A 15,841-nucleotide genomic window follows, 5' to 3' on the forward strand; every position below is an offset into this window, starting at 1 on the left:
GACTAACATAATTTCTAGTACTGTATATTTTGGCGCATAGGCCTCGAACAACTTATGTTTCTTCGTACACTGTCGCATTCTGACATGTTTTATATACGACAGCTATCATGCTATAATTTGTGCATCCATTTATGTGATACAGGGAGAATAATTTAAGTGTTCAGACTTCTGCTCTCATGCCGTGGGAAGTCCCGAGCGAGCGCCATGTGGCTTCTGTCAACACTGGTGAGTTGTGAGGTTATTATCATGATGGTAAAATACACTATAGAGCAAATAATATTTTTGGTCGAGTGTTATTTGCACAAGAATAAACCAGGTAAAAGGTGCCTTCGAAAATTCCGTAGACAATTTCCCGATGCGACAGTACCATCAAAACGTTACGTGCATCAGCTCGTTTACAAGTGGCATAGTACTGGTTCTGTAAGCAGTAAGAAAAAGAAGCGAAGGAGAACAGCTCTCACACGGGAGAGGTTAGAAGATATACATGCAAGACTCCAGGTCAGTCTACATAAGTTGCTTCGGAGAATAGCTCAGGAAAGTGGTATTTCACCTTCTTCAGCACATAATGCAACAAAATTGTTACATTTACGATCTTATCGGACTCATTCAGTCCATAACATACTGCCCACAGATTTCAATGCAAGAATACGATTTTGCAATTGGCTAATGAATAGTGTCCACAACGGTATTGTGGATCCGAACTTTGTTTTTATGAGCGACGAAGCCTGGTTTCATTTGAGTGGATATGTCAATTCACAGAACAATAGAATCTGGGATACAGAAAACCCGCGCATTTTACAGCCGAGACCTCTGCACGATGTGAAGGTGGGAGTGTGGTGCACTTTCAGTGCCCAACGAATTATCGGTCCGATATTTTTTCAGGACACGATTACTTCTGACCGTTATATTCACAACATTCTGGAACCATTTTTTACTGAACTGACTGAAGAAGAGAAAAGGAATGGCTATTTCCAGCAGGATAGTGCAACGTCCCATGCGGCGCGTAGCTCTATGCGACGGTTATGGGAAATGTTCGATGATGATCAGATCATCAGTAAAGGCTTATGGCCCCCTCGTTCGCCTGATTTAAGCACATGTGTTTTTTATCTATGGGAAAATTTTAAAGGAAAAGTTTACAGGAATAATCCTCGAACTGCAGAAGAATTAAAAACTGAAATTAGGAACATTGTACGTTCTATCGATGTCCATGAACTACAAAGTGTGTTTTGAAATCTCATTACAAGATGTGAATCTTGCATTGCAGATGAAGGAGATTACTTTCAGCATCATCTGTAAATACTGGTGAGTTCAGTTTAATTTCCTAGTTGATTTATTTATTTGTTTATATATTTATTTATTTAAGTTATTTATTACTGGTGAGTTCAGTTTAATTTCCTAGTTGATTTATTTATTTGTTTATTCATCTACTTATTTGTCCAGAGCATCTATGTAGCTGGTGAGTTCAGTTTCGTTTAGTTTCTATAGGCGTAATCATGCCGCTTCTTTGACTCGACTATGCCTGCCTGTCATGGCGGGCACTGCGCTCGCCGTCTCCGCTTTCCAGCGCGCCTAATCTTCGGCACTCTGCTCTGAACTTTCAAATTAATCACCCTGTACTAATACAGTGTTTATGTGTATGTGGCATGAATGATTGCAGGTAGAGGGGGTAATGTTATTATGTCCTGTCAACTAGATGTGCTGAACCATATGGATTTATTATCTGGTGTCCTTGGGCTTATTCAAAGTCATTGAACAAAGATACATTGTGTGTGGTCACAATTATCTCCCATGTGATAGAAAATGCTCAGTGATAGAGAAGAGGAAACCTAAAGAGTTAAATTAGATTGTGAAATCCTGAAATCGGGTCAGTACCAAAAATTTGAAGTTATCATCATGAGAGAAGATAGGTTCTTGGACATTTAGGCTGCTGCTGCTTCTCTTGTAAAAACGACACACCTTGGTACTTCCAAGGTATCAATGATACATTTATTTGGAGCAAATTCTGGAGTTGTTGAAGTGAAATACTCATACAGTGAACTGTGTTATATTTTGGAAAAAGGGAAAACTGTTTCCGATATCACTTTAAAAGGAATTGCAGCCAAAAGAATACTTTGTCATGAAAAGAAATAAGAACTCTTCAATGCTGCCTTTCTTGGAAGAGAAACATTGAGCATGTTATGAAAATAAATGTCAGTAAAATGATTGTAATGACATGATTTGCATATGAAGCCATGTTGGCACATAGCTGCCTTTTATGTCAAAGTGTAACCAGACACAGCTTTGTTTATATATTTCCAATTAATGAGGCATTATTTCCCATAGTGTGTTTTCCAGAACTCTTCTTTCACCAGTGTTCAACATGTAACATGTTGCTATGTTTATCAAACATACTGTACTCTCTTTAAAATACATAGCCTATTTATCAGTAATTAACACCTTTTTGGCACTGAGTCAGGTTCTGGGTTTCTCTTTTCATTTTCCTATCTACAATAGTTCTTGTTTGGAGTCATTTTTGTGTTTATAAGCTATTCTGTCTCATTCCACCAAGACATGCGCTTTTTCCTATCTTTATATATAGCACGTTAGGAAGACAAATACAAATATTTTGTCTGCTGTTATCAGTAGGGCTCTGAATACATATGTCGAAACAATGTCCTATTTCAAAATAAGAAAATGAAGTTGAATATTTTGATCAAAGTAGGAAGGCTTTCATGGCCGGAGTAAATATAATCAAAATCTAATGATGAACGACTTAGTTTTTTGTTAACATAGGTTACAATATTTTCCAGTTTAAAAACATTTGCTTCTCGTACATAGAAATTTTTCATACAACTAAAATGAAAAGGCGTACGACTTTTAGTGCCGGGATGTGCCCGAGGACTTTGGCTCGCTGGGTGCAGGTCTTCTGATTTGACGCCTGAAAGCAACCTGCACGTCATGAGGATGAAATGATGATGAAGACAACACATACACCCGGTCTCCTTGCCAGGGAATTAACCAATTATGGTTAAAATTCCCGACCCTGCTGGGAATCGAATCCAGGGCTCCTGTGACCAAAGGCCAGCACACTAACCATTTAGCCATGGAGCCAGACATTCATACAACTTACGCATGCATACAACTTGAAGCTGCAGAGCAATGATGTATTCAAAACTGTTCCGTGCACATTATGCATACATACATCCTGAAGCCACAGTGAAGTGAAATGTCCAGTTGCAGTGCAATAATGTACTTAGAATTGCTTCTTACACGTTATGAATGCAGAATACGTCCTGAAACTGCAATGAAGTGATGTGTACAGCTCCAGTGCCATCATGTACTTAGAATTGCTTCTTACACATTATGCATGTATACTGCCTGGAGCATGGTACAGCATGTGGTATAAGCCGAGGGTCAAATGAAGCCATTTGCTAAACAAAAAAATTTAAAAATCATATTTTACAAACTGCGGACATTCATTCCTACCTTCTGTATAGTTATTTTTAGACATTCCATTGCTGTTTCTATTACAGCATCCCTATAAGCCACCCATTCATTTTCTATATCCAGAACCTGTTTACTGTCTATTATTCTTTGGGACTCTTCACTGCTCTTATTCATAATAAATAAGCGCAGAACTGTTTGTGGATTCAGACATGGCTGGCTTTCCATTAGCAAACAAATTACAGAAGAGCATGGAAGAAAAAACCTACATGGAAAGTTCTTAGTGTAATTGATTACAAAGGTTTTCAACAAGCTCTAAGTTTTTGGACACATTTAAAAATAAAATGGAATATTAATAGATCTTCTATCTTGATGTGAAGTGTTCAATAAGAAGAAAGCTGGATAAACACAGTTAAAGGGAAGAGACAAAATGATAAAGATGAATACAGGTGGTAAAAGACTAAGAAGAATGGACAAACACAAAAAGGGAGGAAAGGAAACTAACGGGTCAATGAAAAAGAAAACAATATCAGTGCTGACCTGTCACTGCATTAATATTATTCATAATCATTTCCCATTTTCCCACTACGGCTGAGTAGGGGTAAATATGGTTCCTCTCCATTTTCTTCTACCATTCCCCCACTTCCCATCCAACAGTGTACCAATCCACGTTTTGCTATTTTAGGCTGTTTTGGACCAAGACCATCTATCTCGGTCTTGGCCTCTCGTCCTGTTCATTTGCCTTTCCATTCTCTATTTTGGCATTCTTTCATCACTCATCCTTTTGACATGTCCAAACCAGCTAAGTGTGCTTTTCTCTATTTTATGACAATTTTCCCCACTTAAATTTCTTTCCATATTTTCTCATTCCTCACTTTGTCTCCTCTAGTTTTCTGGACCATATTTCTCAAGAATTTCATTTCTCCCACCTGTATTTGGATCTCGTCTCTTTTTGTCATTGACCAGGTTTCTGCTCCATATGCTGTTAGGGTATATAATGCATTTTGAACATGGTTTCTTATGCTTTCATTCACACTTCTTTATTCCATAATACATTTTGTATGCTGCAATAAAAACACACTTTGTTGAATCCTTTTGCTCATCTCAGCATCCAGAAATAAGAGAAATCAATCAATTCCACTGAAACGGAGTATGACTTTTAGTGCTGGGAGTGTACGAGGATACGTTCGGCTTGCCAGGTGCTGGTCTTTTGATTTGACCTCCGTAGGTGACCTGCATATCATGATGAGGATGAAATGATGATGAATATGACACGTAGGACCCAGGACCTCTGTGACCAAAGGCCAGCATGCTAACCATTTAGCCATGGAGCCGGACAATCACCAGTGATCTGCATTTAAGGCTGTTGCCCAGGTGGCAGATTGCCTATTCATCCAGTCTTGCATTCTGTGTTATTTCACTTCCCAAGTACATGAAAGTCTCCACCAGTTCGAGATCTTTGCCTCCAAATTTAATAGCCTATATGATCTTCCCTCTTTTTCTTTCTTTGTGTAATCGCCGATGTCTTGCTCTTTTTCACATTGATCTTCATTCCACATTTTTCAATCTTTCCATTCACTATATGTAGTTGTTCTTGAATCTTTGCCATATTTTCCCCAAATTGCAATATCATCAGCAAATAACATCATGTTCATTTGTCTTCCTCTGTATGCTACTTTTGCTGCTCTCATGTTGTCATCTATTATTATTAACAGAAGGTGTGACAAAACACTTCCTTGTCATCATCATTTCCCATTTTCCTGCTGTGGCCACATTGAGGTAAATATGGTTTCTCTCCGTTTTCTTCTATCATTCCACTACTCCCCATCCAACACTGTGTTCCAATCCAGGTTCTACTGTCCTATGCTGTTTTGGATCAAGTTAATCTAAAAGTACCTCATTCTTAGTTGTTCTCAATCTTAAATCTGTATGCTACTTTTGCTGCTCTCATGTTGTCATCTTTTTATTAACAGAAGGTGTGACAAAACACTTCCTTGTCATCATCATTGCCCATTTTCTTTTGTGACCACGTTGGGGTAGATATGGTTTCTCTCCATGTCCTCCATAAATCCTCCTGTTTTGCCCATTTGTGTTTTCATGCAACTGTAGCCTTCACTATATACTGACTTGATTATTTTTATTGTTTCAATTCCTTTCTGTATATTTTTTCCCAAACGTTTATCGTGGGGATATTCTTATAGCCCTTTTCTACGTTGATAAATGTCAAAACATATCCCATTTAAGTACAGGATTTACAGTCGGCCACAAGATACTAGACTCAGTCATTTACTTTACCTCCCCCAGCAGTTGAGTATCCATCTTATCTTTCAAGTGCGCTAATAAGGACTACACTTTAGTCTATGTGCATATCCCAATCAATCAGGACAGTAGGTTGAACCTGAAAACAAACAAATAAAAAATGGACACATTCTGGCAGAATCTGGAGGATATTTTTTCTAAAATCCCAGAGGGACATATCATCATACTGCTAGGAGACTTCAATGCCCAGTTGGGAAGAGAGAGAAACAGAAACATAGTGGGCAACTCTCCAGCACACGAGTGAACTAACGGCAATGGAGTAGTGATGGACAGAAAAACGCCCAACTGTTTGGAGAAAACAGTTTTCCGGTGGAAAACGAACAGACTGTTTTTAAAAGTTCTACCAAACAGTTTTTCCTTGAATACAGTCCACAGTTTGTCTTTCACTGTTCGCTAGTGAGTAGATACTGATGTAACCTTGAACCTACCCGCACGTTCGGAGCTATTCGGCCTGAAATCGGCATTGTTCGGTACTTAACCACTCCCATTCCCTCGCTGTCAAATCGACTGTTTGTCTCGTATTTAGTTGGCAGTGAGCCAAGAGCGGTTTGGAAAAGCAGTTTTTAGCCGAACAGCTCTTCAATGTTTTCGCTTATTGCTGGTTGCAGGTTGTTGGCGGGTGATGTACCGGTGTTCTCAAGCCAGTTTTAAAATGGAACGGTGTTAAGTTTGCTGAGTGCTGAGGGAGGCGAGTTGTTTTATAACATGTCAAAACGAAGCGAGGTGTGGAATTATTTCACAAAAAGTTACAATGATAATGTGCTTTGCACTATCTGCAAGCAACTTATTTCTTACAAGTCAACTATTACAAATTTGAAAGGACATTTGCAAAGAAAACATATGGCAATATATACTGAGCTAACATGTCATAGTGTTAAGGAAATACCTTCAGTGGAAAAACATCCATGTAGGCCTACAGAGGATAGAGAGGAACCTAGTATTAGCACTAGCAGGCCTGATAGCAAAGCCTCAACTGCTGATTCATGTGTTGCGCCTAAAAGACAAAGATTAATTAGGTCTTACGTCACTAAAAATTGTTTCATCTGCCCAAAAGAAATTAATTGATCGTGACTTACTTGATTTATTTATTTTAGATTATCAGCCCTTTAGTATTGATGAGGATAGAGGGTTTTCTAAACTTATGAAGTGGATCCCTGGCTATTGCCGAAACAGCGCATTACATTACGAAGGAGTTTTCCTTCAAGACGGTTTTACTGAAGTGTTCTAGTTTTTCTGGAAACCATACGTCTGTTGCGTTGGCAAACGAAATTAAGTGCATACTAACCAATTGGAAGCTGCATGACAAAGTGAATTTTTCAATTTCTGATAACGCTAGTAATATAACAAACGCGTTTGAGGAAATTCTGAAGTGGGAACACTATGGCTGTTTTGCTGATAAATTAAATTTGATTGTCCAGGGTTCTCTTCAGGAAATGCAAGTCACCATTGAGAAAATCAAAAAAGTTGTCAGCTACTTCAGGAGAAGTTCACTAGCAAGCGAAAAACTATTGAAGTACCAAATATCAAGTGGACATGCAGTGCCTAAACACCTTTCCCAAGATGTCACGACGCGCTGGAATTCAACTTTTTATATGCTGCGTCAGTTTGTAGAACTCGAAGAAGCTATCAAGGCCACTAGTGCTCTGCTAGATAAACATCTGCCCGTAATAACTGGCGAAGAGTGGCAAGCTTGTCGACAACTTTGCAATGTGCTAGCTCCGTTTGAAGGAATAACTAATTCTCTGAGTGGAGAAGCATATATGACTGGAAGTTCTGTGATTGTGGTCGTCAGGTGCCTAAAAGGTATTTGCGAAAAACTCGGGCAATCAGCCGAGTTCACAGAAGGAGTGAGGGCCGTAATTGCTAGCCTTATTAAAGGGTTAGGAGAAAGGTTCAAGAACGTTGAACACAACAGCACCTTCGCCTTATGCACTCTGTTAGATCCACGTTTTTCAGGACCCTACGGTACTAGATAACGTCAAAAAGAGGGTGCGTAATTTAGTAGTGGACCTAATACAGAGAAACGCCCAGACCAGCGAGAAGCAGAATATTGACATTCTGTTCTCCTCACTTTCATCTACAACTGGTGCATTTCAGCTCTCTTGTCCAATAAGCGCTTGGGGGGCCGATGACCTTCGATGTTAGGCCCCTTTAAACAACAAGCATCATCATCATCAATAAGCGCTTGGAGCATTTTCAACAACATTATTGGAGATAAATGTCCTCAAACCAGCCCTCTGTCATGAGCCAACAAGGAACTGGATTTGTGTTTGAAAGATGACATTTTACCTTGTGTAAATGAAGCAGGGGAATCTAATTGCCCCTTAGACTGGTGGAAAAATCCCCAACATGTGTATCCCAATTTAGCACAAATATTCATAACAAATCATCATAGGAAACCTCCTATCACAAAACAAAGTAGAGATAAACGACGGGATAAGTACATCAAAAGAAATCCTTCAAATAAATAGAGTACTCCAAGGTGACCCAATTAGTTCTCTCCTGTTTAACATTGTCATATCTGACGCAGTAAAAGTCATCGAAAATCTGAAATCAGTTTCACTCTATACGTACGCTGATGACATGGTCCTAGGTTTGCAGACCAAAGCTGACCTTCAAGAAGCCTTAAACAAACTGAACATTTGGGCTGAAAACAATAAATTCTTCATAAACCAGGTAAAAAAACAGTATATATGATTTTTGGAAAAGGAGGAAGGGTAGCAGCTGAAGACAAGATATTACTAGGAACAAAACAAATAGAACTGGTAAATTCATTCAGATACTCTACAGACATCTGGAACATCATACGGGATCCACATCAAGGATAGGGCAACTACTGCAATAAGAGCCATGTACGATCTGAAGAATATAACGAAGCTCTCTCTGAATACAGCGATAACTCTGTTCAACGCTACAATTGTACCAATTATCACATACGGGTTGGAACTGATTTGGGAATTCCTAACTATCAAAGATCTAGAGACAATAGAAAATGTAAAACCCCGCTTCCTGAAAAGAGCCCTCCGAATAGCAATAAACATGCCCTCAAGGCTTGCATATGAACTTGCCAGAGAAACCTTCTTCATTGAGGACTTGAGATGTCACTTAACGCTGCCATCAACCAGTCAAGAAAGGAAACTACTGACCCTTCGACGAGACAAGTGGATGAAAATAGAAGAAAATTTTTATTCTATAGACGCAATGATTGATAAGAGGATGGACAAAAGAAAACCACAACATGCATTCTGCACTGACAATGCTGGCAATACATGGATTCCATCACAGAATATGCAAGAATACGAAATACCATGAACCCAACAATGAATGACTGTTTATGTAGCCTGTGTGATCAGTTCTGTGACAAATATCACTTCTTTTGGTGCAAGAATCGCAAGAGAACCCTGCTAGATTATAGCAGAGACTAAACATCCACAATTCTGTATGTACATTTGTATGCTCTTAGTAAATTAATATCCAATTGGGAACAGGCCCCAGGCACATTTACACAGAAGCTGTCTCTATTTATCTACAGATACATCTATAATTAAAAGTTATTTTAAAAAAATAACAGACTGAAGTTAAACAAAAACCCGTTTAGTGACTTACCGTGTAACGTGTGGATCCTCCACTGATGAAGGCTGCAGCCAAAAATTTTGGACCTATATGTTTCTTTTATGTGAACTCTATCCATGCGTTCTTACATAGTGAATTACAGCTCTCCATTTGTTTCCTATATTGGGTGTCTCACGTAAGAGTCATCAGGTGCCTTTTCTCTGGTGCTGTGGAAGATATTTTCAATTTTGTTTTTGTAATGTGTAGGTTGAGTCAGCCCAAACAAAGACTGTTGATGAGGTAAGTTATGCGACCTCCAATGCCAATGGAAAATGTTGGTTGGGTAGTCACTGCAAACTAAATGTTACTTAAAGTGTCATTTTAAGTGACCAATCGATATATTTTTTATTTATTTAGAATTTGCTTTACACACGGACACATGTAGGTCTTATGGCGATGATAGGATAGGAAAGGGCTAGAAATGGGAAGGAACGGAAAACCATCTTCAGGCCTGCTGACAGTCAGATTCGAACCTACTATCTCCCGAATGCAAGCTGACAGCTACATGACCCAAACCATGTGGCCACTCGCTCGGTCCAATCGATAGAGCAGCCTCAAATTAGTCTCTTGCGATATTCCGTTCAAGGATATTTATTGACGGTGACAGCATGAGAGGAATTAGTATTTCCAGTAGTGGCTGAATGAGGCTGCTGTATGACAGTAGTGTGAAGACAACACGGCACACTAAAAGGCAGCGTGACCAGGGAAGCTGTACTGTCACCCTGAATAAATATTCTTGAATGGAATATCATACCAGATTAATAGGAGGCTGCTCTATCGAATAGACACATAAAATTACACTTATGAAAAAATTTACTATGCAGTGGGAAACAAAACGTTTTATGTTGACAACGGACACTGCATGTTGTACCTGATGAGCAATCTATGTTCATAACAAAGATCTATCTCTATCTACACATTATAAAAACTATAATTGAAAAATCTTCTGAAACACCACAGAAAAGGCACGTGATGACTCTTAGGTGAGACACCTGAATACTGCTCTTGTTAGCTTCCTCACTTGATAATTTAAAAACCTATTTAACATTTTCAAACCCATCACTCTTGTGAATACCTTCAGAAATAATATCCACTTGAGCATGTATCATTAGTGCACATACAGTACTTCAACAAAACCTTGATTATCTTTGTATGCAAATTCAAATAATGTACTGAATAAATATCTTTTAATTTGAGGCTACAACTGTCGGCCTAATCATGTTCCACTTATTTTCAGCCATTATAAAACTCACACATTAAAAAGTGCAATTTATCAAAACTGAATTGTTCAATACTTTGAATGAATATAACTTATGAATGCTAAAATTCTGTTTCAAGACAGACCAGAAACAAGTTCATCAGGGGTTAAGAAGAAATTGATCTGGAAGAAGTGAAATAATGAGTACGAAAAGGACAGTATTTGGGGCTGAGAAGAAATTGATCTGGAAGAACGAGGATACTGATAAGGGGAGAGCCTATCTAGAAATGTAAGTCTGCCTGGGTCCATTTATTTTTTCAAGTTTGTTCCTGTATTTTCTTTCTGTTGCACCCTCTGCCAAAACAGGAAGTGGAGTTTTTTCCTTGCTTTTCTTTGAGTTTAATCCTTTCGTGCATTTATATGCTCCTTCCTACTTTTAGTAATCTATAATTGTACACTTGTTGGTTCCAGTTATTTTATTTACATGAAACCCATAGTGTTCTTTTCCTACTTCTGTGTTTGAATTCCTTGTATTTTTCCACCCATTAACTACTTTTTCTTTGACTTTTCCCTTTTCTTGTTTATGTGGCTTTCTACTTATCCACATTTCTCACGTCAAAGAATAATAATTCTCAAGAGTGGTTCCCTCAACAAGTGTGGATGCCCAGGCTCCTGATGATGAATTAAGCTTTTTGGGGGGCTGAGAAGAAATTAATTTGTAAGAAGTAAGATATGATGAAAGGCGAACCCTTCTAAAAATGTGAAGTCTGTCCTGGTCCTGACATGTTTCAAAATTTATCTTGTCCTTTTTTTTAGCTCTCTCTGCCTGAACTGGCCTTTCAATGTGTGGTATCAGTAAAGAAACCAACTGTCACCAATTTACCTACAGACACTCTTAAATGCTATATAGTCATTAAAAATACTATCATCTTGTATATTATTTTAACCTTTTGAAAATAATTTGCAGCTACAAAATGCAAGTGAATAATAAATTCACTCTCATAATGTAACAGATACATCTCAAGCACACTTGTGCTTAATTTTCATATTACTATTATACCAAGACACAGGTTGCGAATGTTTACTAATGGGCATGAAGATGGGCCTGTTCAAAGAAATATCATCCTCATGTTACAAATTTTGAAAGCATTTCTAAACTGATAGTCAGTTACATATTATTCGTGCTTTCCTAAACGATGAATATTAGCCAGGAGGTTAAGTAAATGTAACTTAAAAGCTTTCCAGTCTCTTGAACACACAAGTTCAATATAAATATTACACCATAACATACTTGTTAAAAACACACTTGTAAACAAGGAATAAAAATACACACTATTTTCTTTACAGGTATGTTATACAGTAATGTTTATATTGAACATGTGTATTCAACACACTTAAAAGCTTTTAAGTTATATTTAACTGAGTCAACAATGGAAAGTATGGCTCCTTCTTAACAAAAGGAGTGAAGCATACAAAATTGACTAAAAAATGTCTAATTCTTTTTGCTATTAGGTATAAATCTGTTTATGCTGTATGTTGTTCAAATTAATAATTTTCCATTTAAGAGACTGACACAGTCCTGAATACAGCCTGGTCAGGAAGAGGCTTGTGAATCTTCTGAAATGACTTGATCAAGTAATTTAGCTTAGAAGAGGAAGTTAGAATGCACTGTTGTACATCTTCATGAATATCTTGATGCATGACACAAAAGAGAACTTTACTGAAACATATTCACAGTAAGGATGGTAAAAAAAAGAAAAAAAAAAAAGAAAATATATTATATATTCCTTCTTCATGATTCCTATTTATTAACATCATTTAAAATAAAATATTTACACATTTGGCCACCTGTTGTCCATGTAGCATTTGAGATATTTCTGCATGGACATAAAAATCATAGATGTTAATGAAATAGAATATTAATCACTCTCAGAACCAGATTCTGAGAGCTGCAAATCTTCTTTCAGTAAATGATCGGGCATTGACAAAGAGGGCGAAGCAGTCCCATTCATATGACCATTCACACTGTTCAAGGGAGAAGAATTGTATCTTGCAACGGGCTTCATGTCAGGTTCACTGTCACTATCAGAAGAGCCACTGCCACTTGAAGAATCGCTTGAAGAGGATGGCAGAATACCTATTTCATCTTGTTCAATTATAGGACTGTTTTCATACTCAGGGGAATGTCTAGGCGGCCTTGATATTTCCGGCTGCGACTGCTGTTGTGAGTGAGAACCAAAACTTCCTGCATTTCCAAATCCGATACTTGGTGAATCATCCATTCCTATGACTGGCAAGCTTGGTGGCACGGGAGTACTCCTTGGAGGATTACTTTGTGGAGGCGACTTGTGCTGTGGACGGGTTGGGCTATGTGTAGGATACGGAGGTGAAGCATGAAGAGGAGAGTGACGAGGAATGCATCCAGATAGTGAAGGCGCTGTTTGATGAGATTTAGGTGATGTTTTCTTTTTGCTTTTTGGACGTTGCTGGGGGGCAGAAAGTTTATCTGGTAGATTAGAAGGCATCTCAAAAGCAACACGAGAATTGGGATGAGGAAATGGTGGAGTAACCTTCTGCACCATCTCCATTCTAGTCTTCTTAACTTGTACATTATTACTTAACTTTTCCAGTGTTATCTCTCCAGTTGTTCTATCAATAATAAGCACACATTCTTTCTGATAAGGACGTTGAGAACCTTTAAATACTGTATGAGATGTACCAGCACCATCCAGATGAGGAACTGTCACTGTCACCTGGTTTCCTGAACCAACATCCACAGTCGCCACTTTACTAAGATCAACACTTGCAGGCTTGAAGTCATACCGTATTGTATGGAAAGATGTAGATTTATTGTTTGAAAAGCTAGGTCCCAGCTTGAGCTCACGAACTTCTGTTCCCAGGCCCAACTTATCAGCCATAATATTCCTATTAATACTACCAAGTTGGTAGCTCTGTCAGTGATTTCTAGGCTAACAACTTTGTGGCAATCAGGTGTTCACAGATGGTTATGGGAAAAGTTCCTTACAAGAGGAAACATCTGAGAATTCACACACTTGTTTCTCAGGTGGCATGCACAATTTTAATTTATTAAACACAACACACCCTATCAACACTGTTCTCAAAATACCTTAAAACTGCTCCATAATCCTTGACCCAAATCTAGCTCCACTACACACCACTCTATCCATCTCGGAGCCACAGAACATCTACAAACAAGTTTCCAACTGCGCAAATGGAAATTTGAAGTCAAAGAGTAACCTCAACGTATTTGTTTTCCGTATTGGCTTATTGGTTTTCTTTGCGAAATTTCCATCAGCTGAGCGAATTGTGGACCACGTGTGTTTATTGTATAAGTAAAGAATGACCAAAGTCAAGACTGTGTCTTCTCATCGTGTTTCTGAAACAAATGGAATTACGAAACGAAAAAAAGCGAAGAAACGAAAACATCAGGAGCCTGTTGAGGAACCTACGAAAGAAATTCCAAAATTAGCCCGTTCGTCGGACGAACCTCCTCCTAAGAAGGTTAGCTCATTCATATGCCGGTAGTCTTCTTTTTAATTTTATGGTATAGAAACAGAGTTCTAGTAAAACTTTAAGGAAGGAGTGGTTGTAGTTGCATCATTTTGCTGTACTAAAGTCATGACTGATTCTCTGTGACAGTGTTGATAAATATATTATACAGGGGCCGATGACCTAAATGTTGTGAATCTGGGCCTCCGAAGATGGTAACTAATAACGGTAACTGTTACACTATGGAGGTGGACCATATTATGATAAAAGAACTTGATATGTTGGGTAGTACTGTAAAGTAGTCTTCAGTGAAATTTCCAACTAACTTAGGCCTACACAAGTGGAAATACAAATTCAAATAATAACCTTGACATTTATTTTTGGGCCGATGACCTAGAAGTTAAGCCCCTTTAAGCAACAAGGCATTTATTTTCAGGTTTGGCTTAAATGGGGGTCAGAATGAACGGACTGATGTTCTTTTCTATAACCTTACCAAAAAGGTTATTTGTTTTAATTGAACCTGCCGGTAGCTCCTTATCTTCTCAGAATTGTAATTTCACTGTATCAGTCTTGTATGTATATTAAAGTTCTTCAGGCATATGCCAATAATCATTACTCTAATTACAATGTCCATTTCACTTGGCAGATCTCATCCTTTATTTAACATTGTCCTCCACCTCCATGATAGAATAACCAGTAATAACCGTATACACATCAAATATCCACCAAAATCAACAGTATCTCCACCAGAAACAGATTTAGCCTATATCACATGAAACGGTTGCTACCATTCAGCGTTGTTGCATGGGGCAAACAGATTTGTTCAGGCCGCAAAGTTCATGTCTCCTTTAACGACAACTTGGTTGATCGATTTATTTATTTTATTTATTTATTTATTGATCAATCAATCGATGGTGGTGATGATTGAGGAAAGTCTTCACTGCTTGAGATCACCCTACCCACCCTACCCTGTTGGTTGATGGCCTGATTTTCCGAGCTATAAACTATATCTCCAGGCTCCCAAAGCTACCAAACCCAGTACCCTACATAACCACACATCATCCTGGTCTTCACATATTGTCACATTCCAAAACATTTCTGTGATCTTACAAAAATGCTCTGAATTAAATTGATTTGCATGATAAATTTTATTGCAAGTACTCCTGAATGTAAATGGATAGGCCTACAGACAGTGTTTGTAATTTTTTTCTCTTCACATGGCAACCATGTTTCCAGACATGGCCAGAACAATGTTTTTTAGAATTTCAACATTTACGAATAGCTTAATATACACGAGCCTTTGGATACTGGTAGATATGGTTGGTAGAAAAATATTGTATTATGTGCTGCATTTACAAAATCTAATTTCTGAATTTTTCTTTCTTACTTCAAAATTTACAGCCACTTTGTTGTTGTTGTTGTTGTTTTATTTCAACCATCTATGGGTTGCAATTACATAACTTCCATAACTTTCGCCAGTATTCCTTCATCCATTGGCTTATTCGTGCTCGTTTTCCTGCTGAGAAAACTCTTCTTTTTTTCATTTTCTTGTCTGACAGATCCTTCACCTCAGCAACCTTTCTTCTGAAAACTTCTCTGTTTTATATGTCTTCTCCCACTATCGGCAGCCCTGAAGAAGGTTTTCCGTGGTTTCCCATTTTCACACCAGGCAAATGCTGGGGCTGTACCTTAATTAAGGCCACGGCCGCTTCCTTCCAACTCCTAGGCCTTTCCTATCCCATCGTCGCCGTAAGACCTATCTGTGTCGGTGCGACGTAA

The 15,841-nt window shown here is 38.2% G+C and overlaps 2 protein-coding genes across 2 annotated transcripts in view; one reads left to right on the forward strand and one right to left on the reverse strand.

Annotated features, from left to right (window-relative positions):
• Positions 1–12,329: 12,329 nt before the first annotated feature.
• On the reverse strand, positions 12,330–13,743 carry LOC136873885 (ELL-associated factor 1). Its single transcript, XM_067147204.2, has one exon. It carries the CDS (start codon positions 13,468–13,470, stop codon positions 12,472–12,474), a length of 999 nt encoding a protein of 332 aa, XP_067003305.2. The 5' UTR covers positions 13,471–13,743; the 3' UTR covers positions 12,330–12,471.
• Positions 13,744–13,768: 25 nt separating this feature from the next.
• LOC136873882 (ribosome biogenesis protein BRX1 homolog) overlaps positions 13,769–15,841 on the forward strand; it is a 70,115-nt gene continuing 68,042 nt past the window's right edge. Inside the window, exon 1 of the mRNA XM_067147189.2 lies at positions 13,769–14,074. Within this exon, the coding sequence (XP_067003290.2) occupies positions 13,913–14,074 (162 nt within the window). The 5' untranslated portion in view covers positions 13,769–13,912. The remainder of the gene's footprint in view (positions 14,075–15,841) is intronic.

The sequence above is a fragment of the Anabrus simplex genome, chromosome 1 (assembly GCF_040414725.1).
Source record: "Anabrus simplex isolate iqAnaSimp1 chromosome 1, ASM4041472v1, whole genome shotgun sequence".
In the NCBI taxonomy this organism is placed as follows: domain Eukaryota; kingdom Metazoa; phylum Arthropoda; class Insecta; order Orthoptera; family Tettigoniidae; genus Anabrus; species Anabrus simplex.